This window comes from Nannospalax galili, unplaced genomic scaffold, assembly GCF_000622305.1.
Source record: "Nannospalax galili isolate Female #2095 unplaced genomic scaffold, S.galili_v1.0 scaffold960, whole genome shotgun sequence".
Classification (NCBI taxonomy): domain Eukaryota; kingdom Metazoa; phylum Chordata; class Mammalia; order Rodentia; family Spalacidae; genus Nannospalax; species Nannospalax galili.
In genome coordinates, this window is record NW_008348313.1 from 1,036,713 (window position 1) to 1,062,918 (window position 26,206).

The 26,206-nt window shown below is 49.1% G+C and overlaps 2 protein-coding genes across 3 annotated transcripts in view; one reads left to right on the plus strand and one right to left on the minus strand.

Annotated features, from left to right (window-relative positions):
* Nucleotides 1-495: 495 nt before the first annotated feature.
* Nucleotides 496-13,156, minus strand: Tulp2 (TUB like protein 2). 2 transcript variants are annotated; one of them, XM_029569422.1, is made up of 12 exons: nt 13,126-13,156; nt 11,243-11,294; nt 10,073-10,205; nt 9,034-9,171; nt 8,676-8,846; nt 5,056-5,234; nt 3,746-4,078; nt 2,722-2,834; nt 1,679-1,793; nt 1,485-1,583; nt 1,081-1,252; nt 496-735 (listed from the first exon to the last, which is right to left on the minus strand). In XM_029569422.1, exons 3-12 carry the CDS (start codon nt 10,155-10,157, stop codon nt 605-607), a joined length of 1,536 nt encoding a protein of 511 aa, XP_029425282.1. In that variant the 5' UTR covers nt 10,158-10,205; nt 11,243-11,294; nt 13,126-13,156; the 3' UTR covers nt 496-604. The 2 variants fall into 2 exon arrangements, with proteins under 2 accessions (XP_029425282.1, XP_029425283.1); XM_029569423.1 differs by lacking the exons at nt 11,243-11,294; nt 13,126-13,156 and having other exon boundaries at nt 9,034-9,164; nt 10,088-10,202.
* A 91-nt stretch (nt 13,157-13,247) lies between these two features.
* Nucleotides 13,248-26,206, plus strand: part of Nucb1 (nucleobindin 1) — a 21,864-nt gene continuing 8,905 nt past the window's right edge. Inside the window, exons 1-7 of the mRNA XM_008845016.3 lie at nt 13,248-13,368; nt 13,997-14,135; nt 18,244-18,351; nt 19,529-19,661; nt 21,591-21,694; nt 24,335-24,520; nt 24,779-24,869. Of these exons, the coding sequence (XP_008843238.1) occupies nt 14,007-14,135; nt 18,244-18,351; nt 19,529-19,661; nt 21,591-21,694; nt 24,335-24,520; nt 24,779-24,869 (751 nt within the window). The 5' untranslated portion in view covers nt 13,248-13,368; nt 13,997-14,006. The remainder of the gene's footprint in view (nt 13,369-13,996; nt 14,136-18,243; nt 18,352-19,528; nt 19,662-21,590; nt 21,695-24,334; nt 24,521-24,778; nt 24,870-26,206) is intronic.

The window sequence follows — 26,206 nt, forward strand, 5'->3', positions numbered from 1 at the left end:
CTGCATGGCCTACAGAGACTGTCTCAGAAACCAAAAAGAGGGGGGACAAGGAAGGTGATTATGAGCAAGGTACGATGATGACATGTGTGAAAATGTCAGAGTGAAACCCATTATTTTGTCGGCTAACAAAAAATTTTATTAAAAAAAATCATAAGAGGAGGCCAGGTTTGATGGTGCATGAGTATAATCCCAGCACTCAAGTGGAGGCAAGATGATCAGGTGTTCAAGGCCAGCCTCAGCTACACAGTGAGTTGTTGGGAGTATTTCAGTATCAAAAAACAAAAGGAGGGGCGGGAGAGATGGCTCAGCGGTTAAGAACACTTGAGTGCTCTTGCAGAAGACCTGGGTTTGAGTCCCAGCACCCACATGTCAGCTGCAAACCGCCCTTAACTCCAGTTCCAGAAGAATCCGAAGCCCTCTTTTGACCTCCGTGGCACTGCACGACACGGGTGCACTCACTTACATGCAGGCAATACACTCATATACATAAAATAAAACTAATAAAAAAATTAAAAAAAGAAAAAACTAAAAAGGAGAGAGGCATGTGGGAATCTTTCTCCAAACACACAGGCCAGAAGCTGGTGAGGGTTGGTATTTTATTCAATTACTCACACGCCAGTTTTCTATCGAAACTAGATAGGCAGATGGCGAAGGCTTGGAGTGGGCAAAACGGATATCGGAAATCCATAGTGAATACGTTTGAGGCCACACGGCCGAACTGGAGCACCAGGTGGTCTGCTGAGGAGGAAGTCAGGAGCTAAGCCTAAGCCAGACCCATCAAGCTCCTGACTCTCCACTGCAGAAATGAAGGGGGAAGGAGGGAAAGGGATGGGGAGAAAGAAGGGGTTAGGGAAAGGAGGGCAGAGGAAGGAGGAGAATGAAGGAGAAGCAGCAGGAGGAGGCCAAGAAGCCTTACCCTAAAGGTGGGGAAACCCGAGGCATATAAACTACATCTCCCAATAGGCTTTGCGACAACCTGGTTCCCTCTCTGCATAGGAAATTGCGCAGGGCCTTATGGGAGTAGTAGTTCTTGATTAGGCACGCCCCTAGGGCTCAGTCAGTGGGTTGCCGGAAGCTCACGTTCATCCGGGTGCATGATCTGGAAGTTCTTGACCGAGGCCCGAGTGACCCGTCCGTGAAAATTAAGCACGTAGGCGCCACTCTCATTGCTCCATGATGGGGCCTTGTTTTGCAGCAGGACCAGCCCATGTCTAGCACCTTTTTTGAAGCAACTCAATATGGAGTCGTCACCCTTCAAAGTACAGTAAGGAACCTCATTTGTTAGCCTAGCAGCAGCCCCCTTTTTCTGCCACATGCAAATATTTGACAGTCTCTAAGTCTTTACCCCCTGAGGCTGGAGTCTGGCAAAGTCCTCCTAGTGTCACATGTTATCTGCAAACCACTCCCCAACCTCCCTGAGATCTATGACAGGGTCCCCGACTCGTTCTCTATCAGCCCTAAGATTCCTAACCTTAAAAACTCACATTTTGAGGCTGAACTCTCATTCTCTGTTTTCGACTGTCCATTCCTGGGAGGATCACGGTCATTTTTCGAGGCCCCCGGAATCCCAAGATGTTGGTCTCCTGGGAGGATTACATCATATTCCAGTGGACCTGGCGCCTTCTTCTGTTCTACCCATTCATCTATACCACCACCACCACCTCCACAGGACACTTACATAACACACAACTCCCAGCTCCTCTCTGATCCGGGCATTATCTGGGATACAGTAGTTGCGCTCAAGATTCACCCCATTATCAAAGATGGTGAACTTCGTACCCAGGACATTGGATCTGCCCCAGGAGGGTAGGTGGATAGAATTATAATGACCAGAATAGTTATCGTTACCTCTTTGTATGTTAAATACTTTCTCAAACCAATCCCTAGGTAAGAATCACATTCCCTGTTGATCATTGTCCCTAGCCCTCTGTTTCTTGGGTGAGCATTATTATTCTAGTCACTAACCTTGGTCCTTTAGGGACCCTCTTCCCTCTAGACAACAAAAACACACCCCAGACCTTTTTCAGCCCCCTAAAAGAGAAACATCTTAAATGCCAGCCTTCATGGCATCCAGAGGGTTTAGCTCTTCCCTTCCCAACTCTGGGAAAATGCAACCTGCAGGGTAATAGAAGGTGTGAATTTCAGGAGAGCCATAAGCTTCATTAAGGGAAGCTACAAAGTCATAAATCCCTTAAAGTGGCTAACTGGCCCCAAATTGGCAGGCTGGCCTTGTACAAGCCTTATCAACTGGTCACTCCCAGGACCGAAAGAGATTGGTTATGGAGCCAATTTGTCTTTAGTACGCTAAGATAGCTCACATGCCTGAGAAAATAATCTTGGGAGAGAAACCCTCTTATTACCCACGGACACCAGAGCCTGACACCAAGTTGACTCCTGTAGCTGTGTTCAACAAGGTTCCTATATAAGTCCAAGCCTCCCCTGCCTTTGATGCAGATCCCTCATTCCCAAGGCAAGACTTCTGTCCTAGGCTGTGATTCCTGAATAAAGGGACGCATTCCTAACCTGTTGCAGGTCTGACTCTGACTCTTATTCCTAAACTCGAAATTCTTTCCTTTCTCTGTTCTCCAAAATCTAACACAGGGATCTACAAAACCCATCAGGCCTCAGGGCAGAGGCCAAGGTGTGCTCTGTGGCCTGCTGGGAAATGTGGTCCAGCTCCTCAGCTCCCTGCCACCTGCCATACATCAGGGCTTGACCTACCTGACTTTGCCTACAAAGTTGTTCCCATTCCGAGACAAGTCTTTGGGGTCTAGGGAGATGAGGTAATTAGAGGTTTTGCTCTTTTTCCTTTTCCGTCCAGCTAAGAGGAAGTGCTGCAGATCAAAGAACAGCTTGTCAGCCTAGGTTGTTGGTATCTTGCTAGAACTAGGAATGGGAAGACAGAGAGGTGGTATGTGTCATGACAGAAGAGAAGTAGCCCAGGGAGCCAGAACTTCCTGGAGGATGTCCTCACTGAAGGAAACAGTCAGGTGGGTTTTCTTCCCTTCTGCCAGTGGACCTGGGGACAGGCTTAGCTCAGGAGAATAAAGCATCACATATTTTACACAGGAAAAGCAGGTCTGGCTCTTAGTAGGGAAAAGACCTCTTTCTGGGTGAGATTAAGGAAGCAGCACTGGAAAGAGACTGGTCAGACAGGTGGGCAGGGCTGATCCCAGGACTGAGTTGAGGCTTGGTCAAGCTGGCTCACCAAAGGGCTAAAGGAAAGGAGCTATATATCTCAAGGGGAGGAAGGGATGAGTGTCTAACTCTGGAAGGGACAGGGCTTAGTTATGGAGCACGTACAGCTTAAGCCACTGGAACTATAAGGAGAAGATTGAAACACTGAGGCAGGTCTAGAACTGATGAGACCTAACCATATGACCATCAACCCTGACTCTATTCTTTCTTTTTTAAACAGGGTCTCACTGGCTAGCCTCTAGCTCACAGAGATCCACCTGCCTCTTCATAATGGGGATTAAAAGCAGGTGCCATCATGCTTGGCTCTTTTTTTTGAAACAGGGTCTCATGTACACTGCTTCAAGCTGGTTTGGAAACCCTTTATAGCCAAGGCTGACCTTGATCTCCTGATCATCCCCTGCCTCTACTTCCCTTAAGATTACAGGTGTGTGCCACATCTGGCTCCAGAAACCTCTAATCTTGCCCCAAAAAGGGAAGGGGGGACTTGCCTCTGAAGGATGAGCCTGCGTCCCCTCCCATCTGTTCCCTCCAGTGTGAGGCTACCCACCCCCAAGGGGCAGGAGCGTACTGCGACGCCGTTCTCTGCCTCCAGGTAGAGGTAGTAGGAAGGGAACATGCCCTTGGCCATGCCCTGCTTGTTGCAGATGATCCGGCACTGCACCATGTGCTCTTGAGGTGCGGGCAGCAGCACATATGCCTCTAAGTCTTCACCTAGCCAAGGACCTGGGGTGTGGGGCAGCATGCAGGTCATGTTCCACATCTTGTGGTTGCTGGTGTCACCACTGCCTTGCGGGACCTTGGACACCTCGACCTTGGCTGCCAGTGGGGCATTTGTCTCTGCAGACTCTGAGGCCTCTTTCTTCTTTTCCAGGTCTTCATCCTAGCTCACAATCAAATGAAAAGTTGAGGGGCAGTCAGGCTCAGCCCTGCAATCTGCCTGCAATCCAATTAGCTATTCCAGCTCAAGGTTGCACCTTGACCTATAGCCTAGAATCCCCCAGTGAGGGGCGGGGGTGTGGCTTAGTGGTAGAGCCCTTGCCTAGAATCCCCCAGTGAGGGGCGGGGGTGTGGCTCAGTGGTAGAGCCCCTGCCTAGGATCCCCCAGTGAGGGGCTGGGGTGTGGCTCAGTGGTAGAGCCCCTGCCTAGGATCCCCCAGCGAGGGCCTGGGGTGTGGCTCACTGTTGAGTATTTAAACAGCTTGCATGAGGCTCTGAATTCCATTTCCAGTTCAAAACAAAACAAACAAAACACAAAGAAATCTCTACCAGTGAGGGGCTGGGGTGTGGCTCAGGGGTAGAGCCCCTGCCTAGAGTCCCCCAGTGAGGGGCTGGGGTGAGGTTCAGTGGTAGAGCCCCTGCCTAGGATCCCCCAGTGAGGGGCTGGGGTGAGGTTCAGTGGTAGAGCTCCTGCTTAGGCTCCCCCAGTGAGGGGCTGGGGTGTGACTCAGTGGCAGAGGCCCTGCCTAGAATCCCCCAGTGAAGGATTAGGGCATGGCTCACGGGTAGAACACCTGCCTAGACTCCCCCAACGGGCTGGGCAGTGGTTCAGTGTTAGAGCATTTACCAAGCATGAACAAGGTCCTGTTGAATGCCAAATGACCCTTCCCTATCCTATCACACTTTGTAGTCTCTACACTTGCTGTCTTTCCATAAGGTACTTTTGGGGGGAAGAGAGTCTCCTTATGTAGCCCAGGTTGGCCTTGAACTCTCAGTCCTGTCAATCCTGTCAGACTGCTAGGATTATAAGCATACACCCTCCCCCCGATGCCCAAGTTTCGCCATGCTTGTTGATACTTCAGTCACCAGAGCAGAGCAAATAGCTCTGCAGACTGCTCAATCATTTTAGTGCCACCCTACCACAACGTCAGAAGCTGGCTTTGTTTCTATATTCTTCATTGCTGTGTCTTCTTCCACCTTGCAGGATGCCAAGTCTCCATGTCCCATATCAGGGTTCATTACAGGCGCTGGGTCCGGACTGGGTTCCTCGTGTTCAACTACAACATTCCTGGATTCATTTTTTTCCTCCTCACTGATAACTATGGAGTAGAAAAAAAACTGGGTTCCAGGAGCTCAGGACAGGATGTCAGTGTTAGTTAAGTAGAAGAGACTAGAGTTCTCAAGTCCTCTTACCCACATGGCTGCCACTTACCACATCGTCTGCACGCCATACCCACATGTGATATAAAAGCACTAAAAACTTTCTGATTGCCCTGTCCTCAGCCCCAGGACAGGGAGAAGCCCTAGTTCCTGTCTTCCCCGCCTTCGTTCCTAATTTTGTTGTTGTTGTTGTTGTTGTTGCTTATTTTTGGTATTGTTTATTTTTATTTTACGTATATTGAGTATTTTGCATGTATGTAAGTGCACCCATGTCATGCAATGCCCACAGAGGCCAGGAGAGGAATGTTGGATCCCCTGGAACTGGAGTTAGGGACAGTCATTAGCCACCATGTGGGTGCTGGGATTCAAACCCAGGTCCTCTGCAAGAGCAGCCAGTGCTCTTAACCACTGAGTCATCTCTCTAGCCCATTATTTTTGCTTTTTTGAAACAGGGCTTCACTATGTAGCCTAGACTGACCTAGAACCTGTGGCAATCCTCCTGCCTCTGCCACCCAATTACTAGGATTACAGGATTACAGGTGTGCACCCAGTTGCCCCCCATTCCCCATCAAATCCAGGGCCTAACCTACCCCATACACTCCACTTTGTCCCAGAGGAGGGAAATCTTTAATTAAAAACAAAAAGGGTGGGGGACTAGAGAGATGGATCAGCACTTAAAAAGACCCAAGTTCAGTTCCCAACGCAGGCCAGGCAACCCACAACCACCTGTAACTCCAGCACTAGGGGATCCAATGCCCACTTCTGGCCTCCACAAGTACCTACAGGCAATGGGCACATGCACAAAAGTAAAAATTTTAAATAAACCTTTGTCACCAAGAAATTGGGAAAGTAATGTGTGGGGATGGATTGGGGAGTACTAATTACAAGTCCTAGCCTGACCTGGTACTACAGGCCAGTAATCCCAGCTCCTCCTGAGGGAAGGCAAGAAGGAACATTCAGGGCCAGGCTACATTACAGAGTTGTGTTCAAAGCCAGCCTGGGCAACTTAGTGAGGCTGTCTCAAAATGAAAAATAAAAAGAGGGCTAAGGATGTGACTCAGAGGTAGAGCCCCTGCCTAGAATCCCCCAGTGAGGGGCTGGGGTGTGACTCAGTGGTAGAGCCCCTGCCTAGAATCCCCCAGTGAGAGGCTGGGGGGTGTGGTCCAGCAGTAGCGTGCCTGCCTAGCATACCCAAGTTCTTGGGTTCTATTTCCCAGACTACAAAAAACAATTTCCGGACTGGAGAGCAGCTCAGTGGATAAAGTGTTTGGCCTGCAAGTGTGAAAGTTGAGTTTGGCTCCCCAGCACCCATGTAAATGTTGGGCAGGTATGGTTGCCCACCTATAATCCCAGCACTCAAGAGATTAAGACAGGGATCCTCAGGGTAAAGTGGCTAATAGACCAGCCAAATGAGAGAACTGTGGGTTGAGAGAGACTCTGCCTCCATAAATAAAGTGCAGAGTGATCAAGGAACACACCCAATATCAATCTTTGGTCTCCACACACGTGCACACAGTATACAGGTACACACTCATGTGAACATACACACCACACACAGACATACACTTTTTTTTTTTTTTTGGTCTTTTTAAGACAGGGTCTCCTTGTAGCCCCAGCTGTCCTGGAACTCACTTTGTAGACCAGGCTGGCCTCGAACTCACAAAGATCCGCCTGCCTCTGCCTCCCAAGTGCTGGGATTAAAGGCATGCACCACCATGCCCAGCAGACATACACTTTTAAAAAATTAATTGGGGGCTAGAGAGATGGCTCAGCAGTTAAGAGCACTGACTACTTTTGCAGAGGACCCGGGTTCAAATCCCAGCACCCACACGGCAGCTCACAACTGCCCGTAACTCCAGTTCCAGGGGATCCAACAGCCTCTTCTGTCCTCTGCAGGCATTGCATGACATGGGTGTACTTACCTACATGCAGGCAATATGTGCATACATACACATAAAATAAAAATAATAAATGAAATATTTTTTTTAAAAAGACTAATAAAATTGAATGGGTCTGGAGAGATGGACTCAGTGGTTAAGAGCACTTGCTGCTCCTGTAGAGGACCCAGGTTTGAGTCCCAGAACTCACATGGTAGCTAACAACCATCTGTAACTCCAGTTCCAAGGGAATCTGACGCCCTCTTCTGACCTCCATGGGCACTGCATGACACAGGTGCACTTACATACATGTAGGCAATACACTCATACACATACAAAAATGAAAATAATAAACAAAACATAACAAAAATAAATTGAGGGGCTATAGAGCTGGCTCAGCAGTTAGCACTGGCTGCTCTTACAGAGGACCCAGTTCAATTCCCAGCTCCCACATGACAGCTAACATATGCCCATAACTCCAGTTCCAGGGGATCTGACACCTTTTTCTGACCTCCACGGGTAGTGCACAACATGGTGCACTTACATATGTGCAGGCAATATACTCATACACATAAAAAATTTTTTTAAAATAAAATATGAAGATAAATTGAGGAGTTGGCGCTGTAGTTCCCGTTAGTTGTTTAACATGCATGAGGCCCTGGGTTTGATCCCAGCACTGGCAAAAAATATATAATAAATACATTGAGGGGCTGGAGAGCTGGTTCAGCAGTTAAGAGCACCAAGGACCAAAGTTCAGTTCCCAGCACCCAAGTCTGACTCACAACTGCCTGCCTGTAACTCCAGCTCCAGGGTATCTGACGCCCTCTTCAGGCCAATACGGCTACTATACTCACATGTGCATACGTATACACACAGACACACTCACCCACATATACATAACTAAAATCAAAATACATCTTAAAAATAAGGCCAGGCCACCATGCACGCCTTTAATTCCAGCACTTGGAAGGCAGGAGATGGATCTTGGTGAGTTTGAGGCCAACCTCGTCTATATAATGAACTCCAGGCCAGCCAGGGTTACACAATGAGACCCTGTCTTTAACATAAATAAAAACAAGGGGCTGGAGCGATGGCTCAGAGGTTTAAGAGCACTGGCTGCTCTTGCAGAGGACCCACATTAGGTTCCCAGCATCCACATGGTGGCTAACAACGGTCTGCAGCTCAGTTCCAGAGGATCCAACAACCTCTTCTGACCTTTGTGGGTATTGCATTACATGGGTGCACTTACATACATGCAGACAATACACTCCTACACATAAAATAAAAATAATAAAATATATAGGGAGACGCTGTCTCAAAAAGACCAAAAAATAAAATAAAATATTTAAAATAAATAAAACAAAATAAAATTGGTTGTGGTTTATGGTTGTGTACACCGAATACACCATAGCATAGATTTGATGTCAGAGGTGAATTGTGAGGCCTGTGACTCATATATCAAAGCTGTTACCAAGGACGAGGGGGATGACCTGTCTCACTAACCAGGTCCTGGGGAGGCTAACCAACTCCTGCGACGAGTTGCCAGATGTGCTGTGTAAGGTCGTGGGACCACTGGGATGTCCTCCATGTTGGCTTCCTCCACATCTGAGTCCAAGTTGTCTGAGAGCCAGCCTAGGTGGCGGACGGCAGGGCCATTTTCCCCCTGACTGTACGCTAGGGAAGGAAGAGTTGCAAAGTCAAGATCCTTCCGTGCCAGAAGAGGCTGAGGACCCCATCATCCTCTGTGTAGGGGAAGGGGGTGGAATCCTGAACTCAGAGATTTGGAAAGCAAGGATTGGGGCTCCAGCCCCTGAGATCCCACAGGGGGCAAATTTCAGATGGTGTAAGAATTCTAGGTCACCTGCTCCTCTAGGTGTCAGTAGGGGGGCTCGCTCCCCACTGCCATTTCCAACATAGCTCATGGTGACCAGGGCACTGTGGGCTCTAGAGGGCAGATGTGCCTGTGGTACGTTCTCTTGAAGGAAAGGGTTCCTAAGGCCTGGGAAAAAGTGCAGAGAGGCCCATTAAAGAAATTTATGCAGCCAATCATGGTGAACCACATCTGTAATCTGCGGCAGGAGGATTATCTCAAATTCAAGGCCAGTCTGTGCCTTATAACAAGTTCCAGGATAGTCTGAGCTACCCAGTGAGAACCCCCCACCACCACCACCAAAAGCAAAACAAACCCCAAAAACTCACAAACAAAAAGTGTGCTGGGGTTGAAGCTCAGTTGTAAAGCACTTGCATGGCCCTAAATCAGATGCTCAGTAACAAAAAAGAGAATTACCTGCTCGACCTGCTCTACCTGCACAACTTACCTCTAGGCAGACCCCTGCTCCCTCAGACTCCACTAGGTTCTGATCAACCCAATTACTGGATCCTCTTGGGCCTGGTCCTCCAGTTACACTATGCCTGGCCCAGGTACTGTTCCTGGACCCTGTAATCTCAAGGGCCCTGCTTATTGGAATAGGCCTAGCTCCTAAAAAACACAGCCCTGGCCAGATTTGGTGGGAAACGCCTTTAATCCCAGCAGTCTCTGTGAGACTGAAACCACCTTGGTCTACAGAGCAAGTTCTAGGCCAGCTGGGGCTACAGGGAGACCTCCATTTCAAAACAACAACAACAAAACCAAAAACAAAACCCCAGTCCTCTACCAGATCCTGCCTGGGAATTCACTAAGCCCGGCCTCTGTGCCCTCCTAAGCCTGGCATTCCAGCAAGCTCTGCCCCACCCTCTACCTCTATGGTGTAATTAGGCCCCACTCTGACACGTAGTAGGCTAAACCCTCTAGCAGCCCAGCCCCCACCCTGTACCCCAGATCATCACTAGGCTCCACCCTACATGTCTCCTAGGCCCTGCCCCATGGGCTCCCCATAAACCCCCTTCCACCAGACCCAGACCCCAGCCGCTATCACTCTGAAAGCGCTCCTTCCCGCGCCGGGGTTGCCAGTGCCTCAGGGAAGCATCCGGATTGGCCTGGACCATGAGGGGCTCCTGGCGTTTCCTGTGCTGCCTCTTCTCTAATAACTGTCTCTGCAGAATAAAGAGATGGGGTGAGGGGTGCGGCAGAAACCCAGCGGGTAGACAGGCGTAGTGAATCCATGTCCCTCCCTCCACTAGGTCTCGGGTGCCCAAGCCCTCAGTCTCTCTCTGATCCTTTTTACTTAGATCCAACCTGCAGTCATCATCTCCTTAAAAAAAAAAAAAAAAAAAAAAAAAAGCCCTCAAACATTGGTTCCTGAAATTTCCAGGTCTCAGCCTGGGCTATCATCCCAGCTACTCTGGAGCCTGAGGCCTGAGAATCGCAAGTTCAAGGCCAGCCTGGGCAATTTAGTGAGATCCTGTCTCAAAATACAAAGGAAGGCATGAAGACTCAGGAAGTATGTTTGAGGTCAGTAAGGGTTACAGGGTGAGGCCCCACACTGTGGAAGGAAAGCTGACTCCTTGCAAGTTGTCCTATGACCTACACACACACACAGTGGTGTGCCCCTCCAAAAATGAATAAATGTAATTTTAAAATAATTACAATAATTAGGCTGGAGAGATGACTCAGTGATTAGGAGCACTTGTTCCAGAGGACCCAAGTTTATTTCCCAGCTCCTACATAGGGTGACTCTCAACTGCTTCTAACTCCAGCTCCAAGGGGTCTGATACCCTCTTCTGGCTTCTGCAGACACCAGTATACACTCACACATACACTAAAGTCAGGCATGGTGGTGCATGCTTTTGATCCCAGCACTTGGGAAGCAGAGGCAGGAGGATCTCTGTGAGTTCCACGCCAGCAGGGTTATATAGTGAGACCCTGTCTCTAACAAACATAGATAGATAGATGATAGATAGATAGATAGATAGATAGATAGATAGATAGATAGATAGATAGATAGAATGAATAAATAAACCTCGGACCTGTCTCAAAATTAAGCCGAATTCCTATCTTCCCATTTTTCAGTGGAAGAACTTGAAGTTTAGAGGAAACGGACAGGATTGAGGTCTCTGAGCAAGCCCTGGGGAAGGGGCTTCCTGACAGGCTGGGGTGATGGAGCGCTGAATTAGTGAGAACCCGGCCATACCTGTTGTTCCAACTTCTGCAATCTCACATCTGTGAATTCATCCTCCAAGGTCCTGGAGAGAAATACAAGCTGGTGACCTCGGCAAGCTGAGAGGGGTCTCGCCTGTCCAAGAGCCCCTCCCCTTGCTCAATTTGGGGGTCTGTGACGTCACAGAAAGCACATGGATCTGAGGATTTCTTAGCCAGTTACCGATGCTCTTTCTCCCAGTATCCGCCCGCTAGGTCCCAAGTAAAGACCCTAGACTCGTACTGTCTCGCGTCTCAGGGGTTCCAGGTCCCCAGCCTCTTTCAGACCCAAGAGTCTTCATCCATAACCCCCCTGAAAAGGACGCAGGAGTTCAGGTTCCCAACACCTTCCTACAAAACTGAGGGTACCTATGAGGTCAAGGCTGAATGTGTCCCTAGGGGGCGCAGTTTTAAGTTACTCCCCTAACTGTCTCTCACTCTTTGTTCCACTTTTCATTTTGCTGAGTCCTTCTAGAGGAACAAGAAGCCAGATTCAAGGTCGAGACCCCAAAACTCAGTGGTGACCTCTGCCCCCAACACCTAGCCCTACGTCTTCCCGCTCAATTTTCTTCTGAACCCCCATCAAGCGAAAGTCCAACTCCTGCCTGAGCCCCAGAAGCCTGTGTTTATCTTTAAGCACTCTCAGGAGCCCACAAATCCAGCTCTCTCTACCAAGTACCCAAGGCTGTCCTATACCTAAGTACTGTGCTCCAGGGCTCAGGGTCCCATATCCCAAACCCACAGAACCCTCCTGCCAGGGAGCTCAGCCTCACTCTCTCCTTCCTAAGAGCTCAAGGCCTTATCTCTGTGCACAAACTCTGAAGACAGGCAGATCCATTCTCCGAAAAGGGGATTCCCACGGGGACTTGCCTTCGTCTTGGCCCACTTGACCCCTCATGGTCCATGTCCACCAGAGTAATGCCCACAGACCACTGAGGCAGACAAGAACTCTTGTTCTGGGTGTTCTGAATTGGAACGGCAGGAAGGCGTTCCTTAAAGGGACTCAGGTGAATCCACCTCTCAGTCCAGTTCTACACACCCTGCTTTATTTGGAAAGGGGCTGGAGAGCTGGCTCAGAGGTTAAGAGGACTGGCTGCTCTTGCAGAGGACCCAGGTTCGGTTCCCAGCACCCACAAGGTGGCTAACAACCACCTGTAACTCCAGTTCCAGAGGATCCAACGGCTCTCTGACCTCCATGGACATTGGACAACGTGGTGCCCTTAGACACATCCAGGCAATACACTCATATACATAAAACTTTAAAAATAATAAATACTTTTTTTTTTGTCTTATTGAGACAGGGTCTCCCTGTAGCACCATCTGGCCTAGCACTCACTACATCGACCAGGCTGGCCTCAAACTCACAGAGTTCCGCCCGTCTCTGCTGGGACTAAATGCGTGCGCCACAACACCCCACAATAAATAAAATATTTTTAAAAAAGAAATTTATAAGAGCGCGAATGTGTCATCACTTAGTGGAACCAGGAAGGTCAGTAATTCAAGGCCATCCATAAATACATAAGGAGCATAGGGAGTTTAGCTATTGATTTGAGGTTTAATCTCAGAACTCTGAAGGCAGAGGCGGGCGGGTCTCTGAGAGTTCGAGGTCGACCTGGAATACACAGTGAGTTCCAGGCCAGCCAGGTTTACATAGTGAGAGGGTCTCAAAACAACAAAATGGATCTATAATAAATAGTAATAAAGGTAGGCTATCCAATTGCCTGCCCCTAAATTTACAAGAACTGGTGAAGCGAAAAACGAGAAAACTACAACTCCCATGAGGCACCGCGGCATCGTGCCAGTAGAAATTGCCTTGTTTTTGGTCTTCTGCCTAAATAAAAGGCTCTGTAGTTTTCTTTGAAAAACCTTCAACTCAACTTTTTTCGTCTCCAGGCAGGAAATATCGCTTGAGGACTGTGAGTTTCCGAGAAATCAGGACAGATTATGCAAAAATAAATGCGTCACTTAGGAAAGGGGCGGGGTTACGAGGCGGGTGCGGAAGCGACAGGAACCAGCGTGGACCAATAAGTGTTCAAGGAGCGGGTGGGAAGTGGGCGTGGCTTAGGAGGGAAATCTTCAGAAAGGCAGTGAAGGTCCCAGCCAGAGAAAACGCCCTCTGCGGTAGGAGAGCTGGCGATGCCGGGGAGGTTGGGGCCAAGGGCCGGAGCCCCGGGTGCTGCATTGAGCCAAAGGGGAAGCTGCGGGGGTGCGGGGGAGGGTGTTCTCGGGGTGACCTAGTTTGAGGGTCTGCTGACCGAGCTCCAGGAAAGGCGAACTGGAGGCCTGGCCTCTGGGTCTCATGCGAGGAGACGCTTGGAGTCTTCATTTTAAAAAATGTTTTATTTATTATGTTTTTTATATGTGTACGAGTGCATTGCCTGCATGTGTGTAAGTGTACCCATGTCGTGCAGTGCCCACGTAGGTCAGAAGAGGGCGTCAGATCCCCTGGAACTGGAGTTATGGACGGGTTGTTAGCTGCCATGTGGGTGCTGGGAATCGAACCCAGGTCCCCTGCAAGAGCAGCCAGTGCTCTTAACCTCTGTTAAGAGCCATCTCTCCAGCCCTGGGGTCTTCATTTTTGCAAGTGGGGATGACCCTGAGGGAGAACACGTTTGCTGGGAGTGGTCTTTGCAATCCTAGTACTTGGGAAGGGGAAGCAGGAGGATCAGGAATTCAAGGCCAGCCTGGGCTACATCACGCCTGTCTCTGTAAACAACAGCAAAAGCCCATCCTCCCTCTCTCCGCACAGAGCAGTCACCATGCCTCCCTCTGCGCCCCGCACAGTCCTGTGCCTTACCCTGCCACCGCTGCTGATCCTCTGTGCCCTGGCTGTGCCGCTGGACCGCGCGGTGCCCCAGCAGGAAGCTAGCCCTGCCACTGAGAGCCCGGTGAGTGCAGCACTGTGCTCCTGACGCGTGCAGTGATGCCATGCCTGCCGTCCCAGGGGCCTGGTGCAAACTCCACGGATCCCCTATCCAACTTGTGGTTTACCTTCCTTCCTTTTCAGGAGCAACTTAGTAAAACAAACAAACAGTACTCAAACCTGGAGATCCTTGCTTCTAAGATTTGGGAATCAAGTCAGATTTAAAATGAAAATCTGTTTCATTTCCTTCTCCTAAAGCTATCTGTTCTTTTAAAACCTTACTTAACCAGGAATCTAGAAAACAAACCAAAAGGAAAGCTACATTTCCCAGTAGTGCTAGAGGCAGTCTGAAGCTAACTAGCTGTTGTATTCTTGCTTCATACAGGTCATGGGAAGTGTACTTTAAATTACAAAATGACACAAACTTCTGACTTCCTCATTCCAACATGTCTATGAAACCTTTGCTCTTAGGGTTGCAACTTTAAAGGTCCAAGTCCCTGATTTTGTGGTCTGATTAGATAAGCAAGTGAAATCCTTATTCTGTGTGAAATCCTTTTTTTAATTTTTAAAAAATTTTTATTTATGTGTATGAAGGTACTGTGCACCCATGTTGTGCCATATCTACAGAGGTCAGAAGTGGGTGTTGGATTCCCCCTGGAACTGGAGTTATGGTTGGTTGTTAGCTGCTATGTGGTGCTGGGAATCGAACCAGGGTCCTCCACAAGAACAACCAGTGCTCTTAACCTTTGGGCCATTTCTCCAGCCCAGGATTAGTTTATATTCTTTTGATGTGAGGAAGTGCCTTTCCTTTAATGGGTCTCAATCGGGTAAGCCCTGATTACCTTTACTCTCCTTTCTTTCATGTGGTATTTTATTTTTTTATTATTATTATTTTTGGTCTTTTTGAAACAGGGTCTACCTGTAGCCCCAGCCGCTGGCCTTGAACTCACAGAGATCCACCTGCCTCTGCCTCCCAAGTACTGGGATTAAAGGAGTGCGCCACCTCACCTGGCCCTCATAGTGATGCACTTCTTTTTTTTTTTTTTTAAATATTTTATTTATTATTTTTATTTTATGTGTGCAATGCCATGGAAGTCAGAAGAGGGTTTCGGATTTCCCTGGAACTGGAGTTAGGGGCAGTTTGTAGCCACCATGTGGGTGCTGGGAATTGAACCTGGGTTCTCTGCAAGAGCAGTCAGTCCTCTTAACCGCGGAGCCATCTCTCCAGCCCAGTGATGCACTTCTTTAACCCCAGCACTTGGGAGGCAGGGGCAGGCAGATCTGTGAGTTTGAGGCCAGCCTTGTCTACACAGCGAGTTCCAGGCCAACCTCATCTACATAGTGAGTTCCAGGCCAACCAGGGCTACACAGTGAAACCCTGTCTCAAAAAACCAAAAAGAAAAACAAAAAACTTACAGAGGGCCAGGCGTGGTGGCACATGCCTTTAATCCCAGCACTCAGGAGGCAGAGACAGGAGGATCTCTGTGAGTTCAAGGCCAGCCTGGTCTACATAGTTCCAGGACAGCTGGAGCTACAGGGAGACCCTGTCTCAAAAAAAAAGACCCCCCCCCAAAAAAAAGTTACAGAGGGACAAAATTTGATGATGTAATATCCTCCATGACTTCCAAGACAATTAATACCTGCTTAACTACCTAACATGGCAGTATCAGGAGTTGAAACCCTGAAATTCTTTGGAAGATGGGTGTTGAGTCAGTCAGTCCAGCTACTTAGCTGAAATGGGGTATAGAAGGATTTAGAGTCTCTTGCAACAAGTCAAGTTTATTGAAAAATTCAGCAGGTTTTTATAGAATACAAGGAACTGGCAGTCACATGTGGTTTGGCAGTTACATACAAAATTTTAAATTAGACAAGAAACAGGCCATATAGCTTTTAGCTAGTGCCAGCTAAGGGCTGTTTGCAAAGCAGGATGTTTGACTTTACTCAGGCTTACTTGAACATAGTAAACTTTTAACTTTTAGCCCAGGAGTAAACTTTTATCTATTTATTTTTTTATTTTTTATTTTATTTTTTTTTTTTGGTCTTTTTGAGACAGGGTCTCCCTGTAGCCCCAGCTGTCCTGGAACTTACTATGTAGACCAGGCTGGCCTTGAACTCACAGAGATCTGCCTGCCTCTGCCTCCCGAGTGCTGGCATTAAAGGTGAGTGCCACCACGCCCGGCTACCAGGAGTAAACTTTTAACCCAGCCTATTCTTTTTGCTAGTGAGATCTGAGAGTTATTGTTCAAAACAAGGAGGTAGGCTAAGGGCTGTTGACCAAGATGCTTTTCCTCAGAGTAAGAAGCACTGCAAATGCCGTTTTCTACATGATGGGGTCCTGAGAGCACTGTGTTCGGTAGCCTTTTCCCTTCAGAAGAAATTGGGGCCTGATCTTAAAAGTTTCAGGTCCATCACCCCCTAAGGCATGCCATCTTGGCCTACAAAGCTGCTCACTAAAGGCAGAGTGGGGTCAAGTTATTTGGCTTGGTGGGTGCTCACTGCCAAGTGTGATGACCCGAGTTCAATCCCTGGGACTCACATGGTGGAAGAGAGAACTAATCCCTGCAAGGTGTCCTCTAACCTCCACATGTGCGCGTACACACACGCACACACACACACACACACACACACACACACAATGTAATAATTTAAAGTTTTTAAATTTATTTTTATGAGTATATTGCACGAATGTATGTATGTCTGTGTCGTGCAGTGCCCATGGAGGTCAGAAGAGGCCATTAAATCCTCTGGAACTGAAGTTACATATGATTGTTAGCCACCACGTGGGCACTGGGAACCGAAGCCCTGGGTCCTCTGCAAGAACAGCCACTGCTCCGATCCCACCCTGTTACCATGAACCTTAGAGGTACATGGAAAAAGAATATTGTATAAAAAAAAAGCACAGTCCTTGTCCCTTGTTTATTCCTAAGGGACTGAGCCTGGAAGAGGAGGAAAAAAGATAAATCCTTATCCCAAGGCAGAGAGCTAAAGCAAAAGGCTGAGGGACCTGGAACAGAAAGATAAAAGCTAGAGCTTGGGCCAGGCACCCAGTGATCCACGCCTTTAAACCCAGCACTGTTGAGGAGGAGGCAGGTATATAGTGAGTTCAAGGCCAGCCTGATTACATAGTGAGTTCCAGGCCAGCTGGGGCTATAGGGAGATCCTGTTTCAAAAATTCAAAATAATAAAAGGGGGCTGGGGAGATGGCTCAAGTAGCACTTGCTCCTCTTGCTAAGGACCTGGGTTCAGCTCCTAGTACCCACATTGAGGCTCACAACTATCTGTTATTCCATTTCCAGGGGATCCAACACCTTCTTCAGGCCTCCAGGTGTTAACACCAGGCATACACAAACTGCACATACATACATGCAGACAAAACGTTCATGCACATAAAATGAAAAAAATAATAAATCTTTTGAAAAATTGTCAGGCATGGTGGTACATGCCTGTAATTCCAGCAGAGGCAGAGGCAGGTGGATCTCTCAAGGCCAGCCTGGTCTACATAGCAAGTTCTAGGCCAGCTGGGGCTACAGGAGACCCTGTGTCAAAAAGACCAAATAATATTAATAACAATAATGATAATAATAGGGGCTGGAGAAATGGCTTAGTGGTTAAGAGCACTTGTGACTTCCAGAGGATCTGGGTTTGATTCCCAGCACCTAACACCAGTCCTCACTGATTGTTAGTCACCTGACATGGGTGCTGGGAACTGAAATAGATCCTGTGCAAGAGCAGCAAACACACTTAACCACTGAGCCGTCTCTTCAGCCCCAAGGCTTGGCTTTATCTGTGTTTGAGTTCTGGGCATTGAACTCAGGTCCTCATGCTTTTTCAGGAAGCACTTTATTGCCTGAGCCATCTTCCCGGTTCCACTCCCCCAAATGGCTTTCATAGAACCCTTGAAGGTCTCAACACTGTGGGACAGAGGGTCAGGAGCTACCCTGGGATGACATAGCACTTGGGTTTGGAATACAAGTTGTCTAGAAATTCAGCACTTATCCCAGGAAGCAGACCTCCTGCTCTGTGTGGGAGGTCCCTCAGCTGCCCCTTGGAAGCTGGGCCATGATCCCTGGGGGTAGGGAGAGAACTTCACAGAATGTGAGGTGGGGGCTGCTATGTCTGTCCTTGTCCCTCAGGACACAGGCCTGTACTACCACAGATACCTCCAGGAGGTTATCAATGTGCTGGAGACAGATGGGCACTTCCGAGAGAAGCTGCAGGCTGCCAACGCTGAGGACATCAAGGTGGGCTGGGGACAGGCTATGGGGAGGGCCTGCTCACTGCCCAGACTTGGGGCAAAAAGGGAAACTCAGAGATGCGGGCATTCCTCAGGGTCACAGCTGGGAAGGTGTGTGGAGAACCCCAAAGATGGGGTTATACATCAGTACAGGCTCAGTTCCACCACTTACCAGCTACAGGGCTTTGCTGTGCCTCAGTTTCCCCTTCTGTAAAGAGGTGGCCCTGGTTCTGCTGACCCTCCTCTGCCCCTGTCCAATGGGCACCTTAGCTACTTTTCTTGTCAGGACAAAGTACTTGACAAAAGCAACTTAGGAGTGAAGGGTTTATCTTGGTTCATAGTTGGAGCATGCTTCCATGATGGGTGGGCATCATGGTGGAAGGAGTGAGCGTGAGGCAGCTGGTCACATCGCATCTACAGTCAGGAAGCTGAGAGATGAACACTAGTGCTCAGCCTCCTCCTTTTTATTATTTTTATTTTATGTGTATGGGTGTATTGCTTGTATGTAGATAGGTGCACCATGTTGTGCAATGCCTACAGAGGTCAGAGAGGGTGTCAGATTCCCCTAGAACTGGAGTTGCTGATGGTTGTTAGCCACTATGTGGATGCTGGGAATCAAACCTGGGTCATCTGAAAGAGTAACCAGTACTTTTAACCGCTGAGCCAGCTCTCCACCCCCTAAGTGGGGCATCTAGCAGGGCATCTGAGGAATTGAGACACACTGGGGATCCCTGGGTTGCCCTGAGCAGGAGAGGGTAGGGTGGGCTCTGGTGGAGAAACAGAGTCCAGGAGATGACAGGCATGGTCAGGAGAAAGCCCCCCACTTAGCATTCTGGGACTCTTCTCCAAGGAACATTCCAGCCATGCTGAATATTGAAAGGTAGCATTGGTTGAGGGGTGGGGAGCATATGCAAAGGCCCTGTGGTAGGAAACAGACTTGTGAGTGTGGGCACACTCCCAGTTAAGCACTGCTGAATTGGATGTATGACCAGAACTGGGGCCTCAGGCAGGTAGGGCCTCACTGTCAGGCTCAAGCTGCACCCTGGTCCTGTGGGCCCCAGAAACAAAGGGCCGGCCCCAAGCAGGGAAGATGGTATCACAGAGCTTCTAAAAGCTGGAAACCACAGGGTGTGGAGTGGGGCTGCCGAGCACACTCCCTCCCAGCGCCATCTCTGTCCTGGCAGAGCGGGAAGCTGAGCCGAGAGCTTGACTTTGTCAGCCATCATGTCCGCACCAAACTGGATGAACTCAAGCGACAGGAGGTGTCACGCCTGCGAATGCTGCTCAAGGCTAAGATGGATGCGGAGCAGGAGCCCAGTGAGCAAGGGTGGACAGCTGGTACCTGGGTGGTTTGCACTGGGCAGCTGGGGTTGGGGTGCTCCCTGGAAGATGTGTGGAAGGTTGCTTGCGTTTTCTTCCTGGCACAATTCACACTGACATTACTCTCTTAACTTTATTTATTTATTTATTTATTTATTTATTTATTTATTTATTTTGAGACAGGGAATGGCTTCTTTTCTGACACAGGGTCTTGTGTAGCCAAGTGGGCCTCACTATGTAGCTGATGATAACCTTTAACTCCAGATCCTCCTGCCTCCATCTCCCCAGTGCTGGTGTGGGTCATTACTGGTGGCTACTTTTTCTTTTAAATACCTGTTTTAACAAATATTTATTATTTTTATTTATGTGTATGTGTGTATTGCCTACATGTGTGTAAGTGTACGTGGGTCATGCAGTGCCCATGGGGGTTAGAAGAGGGCATTGGAACTGGAGTTACAGACAGTTCTTAGCCATTGTGTGAGTTCTGGGATTTGGGTCTTCTGGAAGAACAGCCAGTGCTCTTAATTGCTAAGCCATCTCTCCAGCCCTCTTTTAAATATCTTTATTGAAATGTGATGAGGGCAGGTGAGATGGGTCAGTGGGTAAAAGTGCTTGCCCTAAGCCTGATGACCTGAGCTCTGTCTCTAGAACACACATGTGGAAGAAGAGAGCCAACTCCACAAAGTTGTCCTCTGACCTCCACATACACACCATGACATACACATGGACACACACACATGTGTATATGCACACACACACAAAATAAACAGAAGCCCTCTGCTGCTGAGCCATACCACCAGCCTCTCAATAGTGGGTTCTAGGTAGGAGCTCTGCCGCAGCTCTTTTTTATTTTGAGACAGGGTCTCACCAAGTTGCCCAGGCTAGCCTTGTACTCACTCTGCACCCCAGGCCAGCCTGGGACCTGCAGGCTATCTGCCTTAGCCTACCAAGCAGCTGAGGTGATGGGCTTGTCCACCTACATGGGGCACATTCTTATACCTGGTGCTCAGAGGAAAACGACCCAGGAAGTAATGCAAACCTCATGATGACCAAAGGGACCGATTACCTGAATGTCCACCAGCTGGGGAGAGTAAAATGTGGTCCATCCACACACCGTGGAACATTAGGCAGCCCTAAAAATGAATGAGAAACTGATGTGCAGGACAGTGGGAATGAACTTCAAGAACATGGTGCCACCTGTCAGAAGCCAGATGCCAAAGGCCAGTCTGGTCTACATAGAGAGTTCCAAGCCAGGTGTGGCTACAGGGAGACTGTCTCAAACAATAAGGACTGGAGAGATGGCTCAGTGGTTAAGAGCACTGGCTGCTCTTGCAGAGGACCTTTGTTTGATTCCCAGCACCCACATGGTGGCTAATAGCCATTATGTGTATGAGTGTTTTGTTTACATGTATATAAGTGTACCTGTACGTGTAATGCCCATGGAGGTCAGAAGAGAGCATCAGATTTCCCTGGAACTGGAGTTATAGACAGTTATTTCATTCTAGAAAATATTTTTTTAAAGTCTTAAAAGCAACAGCAGCCTGGTCTACATAGTGAGTTCAGGTCAGCTGGGACTACAGGGAGACCCTGTCTCAAAAAAAAAAAATAAAAAGCAACAACAAAACCCCCAGTAAATCAGGGCTAAGCATGGTACCCATGTCACCAGGCTGCAGTGATGGGTCTAGGATATCATTCTTAATGTGGGCTCATCACACACTCCGCACTGTAGACATGTTGGCTGTTGTCAGGGTTATGGGTATTTCAAGCATCCGATCAGTAGAAGGTTCACCTCCTCCAGGATGCCCTCTGGCATTGCCCCAGGCTCTGTGGGCCATTCCCTTGATCCTCTGAGACTTCCCTCTCTGCACACCTGCCCTGAGTTGGGGCTGTCATACATGTTGCTTTGTTTGACTTTCCATCCTCCAGATATGCAGATGGATCACCTGAACCTCCTGAAGCAGTTTGAACACCTAGACCCTCAGAACCAGCACACATTTGAGGCTCGGGACCTAGAACTGCTGATCCAGACGGTACAGTAAGGGGCAGGGGTGAGCGGTGAGGGGTGAGGGCTTCGAAGGAGCAGAGGAGGGACCTGAGTCCCACATGCCAGCTGTTGACTCTGCTTCTTGTTCTCAAAGACAGCGGTGATGCACTGGGCTGGTCCCACTCTGAGCACCCTCCTGCTTTTCATAGGAAAGCAAGGTTTAGGCAGCACAGGCTGTGCTCCCTCAGACCTAGTTGTATCCTTTCCCATATAACTTGATAGAGGTTATTTCATCATGTCCTGTGGTGGCCCAGTGCTCCTCCTCAGCATGTCCCTGTCCTAGCCCCAGGACCAGCAATTGTATCACCAACACATCAAAATGGAGTTTGCAGGGGTTGGGGACGCAGCTCAGTGGTAGAGCACCTCCTTGATCCTCCTGTAAGAGGCTGGAGGTGTGGTACAGCAGTAGAGCCCCTGCCTAGAATCCCCCAGTGAGGGGCTGGGGTGTGGCTCAGTGGTGGAGCACCTGCCTAGGATCCTCCTGTGAGGGGCTGGGGTGTGGCTCAGTGGTGGAGCACCTGCCTAGGATCCTCCTGTGAGGGGCTGAGGTGTGGCTCAGTGGTAGAGCACTTGCCTGACATGTCCAAGGTCCTAGGTTCTATCCCTACTACACACCTCTGTTCCAGATAAATAGAGAAACTTTGTGTGATTGAATTTAGCATCTAGAATCAGGCAGTGATCCTGGACTATTCATCCTGCCCTAAACGTCAACTCATAAGTGAGGTGCAGAGGGAGATTTGCTTATAGAAGCAGATGGCAGCCAGGAGTGGTGGCACACACTTGTCGCAGGAGACCGAAACAGGGAGGTTACTGGGAATTCAAGGCCAGCCAGGGCTACATAGCAAAACCTTCCTCTCTCCACAAGAATAGAATAGAAATAGGAAAAGGTGCCAGGCATGGTGGTTCACGCCTTTAATGCCAGCACTCCGAGGCAGAGGCAGGTGGACCTCTGTGAGTTCAAGGCCAGCCTGGTCTACATAGTAAGTTCCAGGCCAGCTGGGGCTACAGGGAGACCCTGTCTCAAGAAGACCAAAAAAAAGAAGTAGGAAATGGTGTGACACCGGAAGACAGATGCCTTGCTGAGGCCTGGTGTCATGGAAACCCACTACACTTCTACTTCCTTCACCCATACCTGATTTCCATTCTATAGAAAACTAGGTTCATACCTCCCCACTGTAAGGTGGTAAGTGAGTTTCACTTCACACCTCTCCTGCAGTGGCTTAACAACCCACACAGCCTGCATCTGAGAAGTATGATGAATGGCCTGAGACAGTGTTAGGGAAAGTTTGCCTGCCCTGGTCCTCCTCTGCTTGTAGACCTGCTGTAGCTCCCCAGCACCACAGGTCAGATCCTACCTCTCATCCAGGACTTCTGGCTTTGCCTAGCCCAGGTTGTGCTTCAAGGCAAAAGCCAGAGGTACCCATCTTAGTCTCCTAGAAGTATTTTTTTCTTTGGGGGGTGCTGTTGAGAAAGGGTCTCACTCTATAGCTCTCGACTGCAGCTGGCTATGTAGACCAGACTGGCCTGGAACTCACAGAGCCACCAGTCTCTGCCTCAAAGTGCTGGGAGTAAAGGCATGTGCTACCACACCTGGCCTCCTTAGAAATGTTTTTATCACTTGTTTCTAGATATTCCAGAAACTGCTCCTCTCCAATCTCATGCTTCCCTGGTCTTGCTCCCATCCTCACAGAAACTTCCTCTTTGGAACCCTTGCCTCTGCCCTCCACTCTCTGCAGCCAGGGGTTCACAGCTCCACCCCTGGATGCTTGGGGCAGGAGAGCACTGTGTGATGGGGTCTGTTCTCTGCATTGTGGGGTACTTAGCTGCAATCCTGGGCTTCACACACTAGATGCCTGAAGACTTCCTCCTGTTGTAAAGATCTCTTCTGGCCTGGTCTGTTGTCCCTTGCCACATAGCCACCTTAGCCAAGAGGCCCACTCTGAAGTTGCCATGCCATACCAGCTGTATTGTGGCTACGTCAGTTAGTCCAAGCTTAGTAGCTTAAGACAGCATGCATAGGCACTGGAGAGCACTGGCTGCTCTTGCAGAGGGCCGGGGTTCAGTTCCCAACACCTACATGACAGCTAACAACCGTCCATAATTCCAATTCCAAGGGAATCCAATGTTCTCTTCTGACCTCTGGGGCATTGTACAACACGAGGGCACTTACATACATGCAGGCAGCACACTCATACATGTAAAGTAAAAATAATATATTTTTAAAGCCAGTATAAATACATTTCTTAACAGGATTTGTTTTGAGCCAAGGTCTAGAATGTAGCCCAGGCTGGCTTAGAACTTGCCATCCTCCTCCCTCAGCCTCCCAAGTCCTGGAACTGCAGGTGTGCTCCATTGTGCCCAAGGAGACCTCATGTTATTGGCGACCCAAGCTATGCTGCTTCCTGTCATGGGCCACTACTCCCAGCTCCCTCTACTCGTTCTTGAAATGCTGAGCTGGTAGAGGACTTGAAAGATTCACAGCCAAGCTGCTGTCGCAAAAGCATGTCACTTTCAGCAAATAGCTTAGGGTGTGTTGCAAGCAGGACCAGCCATGGAGGCCAAGAAGGTGAGGGCGGGCCAGGTACTAAGCGACAGGAACATGGGTGACCCCCTGGCTTCTCCACAGGCCACCCGTGACCTTGCACAGTTTGATGCTGCGCATCATGAAGAGTTCAAACGTTATGAGATGCTCAAGGAACATGAGAGGCGCCGTTACTTGGAGTCACTGGGAGAAGAGCAGCGGAAGGAGGCTGAGAGGAAGCTGGAAGAGCAGCAGCGCAGGCATCGGGAGCACCCCAAAGTTAATGTCCCTGTAAGGTCCCCCATGCATGCCCTATTGTGTCCAAATCCAAACCAAAAGGCTAATGCAGGTGCAGAACTACAACTTCCAGGAAGCCTAGAGGCAAAAAGTCCCCCTGTTTCTATGAAGCTGCCCAATGGGCCTGCTGGGAATTGCAGTTTTTTGACTTGAGGCGCCATGAAGGTTATTGGATGGGGATACAGAGTTAGATCTGACTTGATACTGTGGCTTTCAGACTCCTTGCTCATGAGCTCCCATCATTCTCCACAGGGCAGCCAAGCCCAGTTGAAGGAGGTGTGGGAGGAACTGGATGGACTGGACCCCAACAGGTTTAACCCTAAGACCTTCTTCATACTGCATGGTAAGATGGGGAGGGCATCTCAGACTCAGGCTGATGTGGGAGGCTCTGGCTGTTCTGGGCCTGAATGCCAGGAGGAATCTCCCCCTCCCAGTGGAGCTTGGTTAACCCTAAACAGGCCTCCTCCATTTCCTCTGTCTGACCAGAGGCCCTGCCCATCCCTGTAGCTAGACCTGGGATCTTCCATGGAAGGGCTGAATCTCTTTTCCTCAGTACAGTGGACCTGTATTCTAAGGAACAGCTGTGTCCACGATCTGAGCAGATTAGGCTTGAGTAGCAGCAAATAAAGAACTACAACTCCCTCAAGCCATGGAGGCAAAAAAGTCCTGTGCCCATATGAAATTGCCACAGGGGCTGCTGGGAATTGAAGTTTTCAGGCTTGAGGGACATGCCATTTGTTGGATGCCACAACAGCCCAGAAGCCTGGCACAGCCCACCCCAAGAGCTCTGCTGCCAATGATGATCTGTTCCCTAATGACGAAGCCCCTAGCACTGGAAAAGGCTCAAAAGTCCAGTCCCTTCCAACCAGTATGAAAATGTTGCTGAGGTATCCTGGTTTGCTTTCGGTTCTGTGATAAACATTGTCACCAGAAGCAACTTGAGAGAGGAAAGGGATCATGGCTTACAGGTCACAGTCCATCATCAAGCCAGGACAGAAGCTCAAGGCAGGAACCTGGAGGCAGGAACCAAAGCAGAGGCCACAGAGGAGCACTACTTGCTGGCCTGAGCTTCCCCTGGCATGCTCAGAGCCCTTCTTGTGCAGCCCAGGCCCACCTGCCTAGGCATGGCACTGCCTACAGTGTGCTGGGCCTCCTACATCAATTAGCAGTCAAGAAAATGCCCCACAGACATGGCCACAGGCCGGTCTGATGCGGAAATTCCTCGGTTGTGGTTCCCCCTCCTTGGTTTCTCTAGTTTTTGTCAAGTTGGCACATGAAGGTTGCCAGGCTCCCTCACGTGGGTCCAGAACACTGACCCAGAAGCCACAGCCTGCTAACAGCTTTACAGGGCCTAGTTCATTCTGCACAGTTACCAAGGCCCCTGTAAGGACCAGGCTGTGTTGAGACCCTTTGGATAAAATATGGGCCACGAGCTGGGTCACCCTCTGGAGCCAGCAAGGACAGAAACAGGTCTGAGGAGTACGAGGCACCAGTGATGCGTTGCTTTCAAAGATGGGAAAATACAGAAGGGAAAGAAAGTACATCTTTTTTTTTTTTTTTTTTTTTTTTTGGTTTTTTTTTTTTTTTTTTTTTGTTCTTTTTTTTTTTTTTTTTTTTGTGTGGGTTGTTGGGTGGTGTTTGTAGCCCCAGCTGGCCTGGAACTCACTCTGTAGACCAAGC

Excerpts from the sequence above, each read along its gene's own strand:
- Tulp2 (XM_029569422.1), bottom strand. The coding sequence starts at position 10,157 with ATGGTCCAGGCCAATCCGGATGCTTCCCTGAGGCACTGGCAACCCCGG. Across the intron at positions 2,835-3,745 it reads TACGCTCCTGCCCCTTGGGG|CACTTCCTCTTAGCTGGACG; the intron begins GTGGGTAGCCTC and ends TTTGATCTGCAG. Across the intron at positions 1,584-1,678 it reads AGCTGGGAGTTGTGTGTTAT|GAGACCAACATCTTGGGATT; the intron begins GTAAGTGTCCTG and ends TAATCCTCCCAG.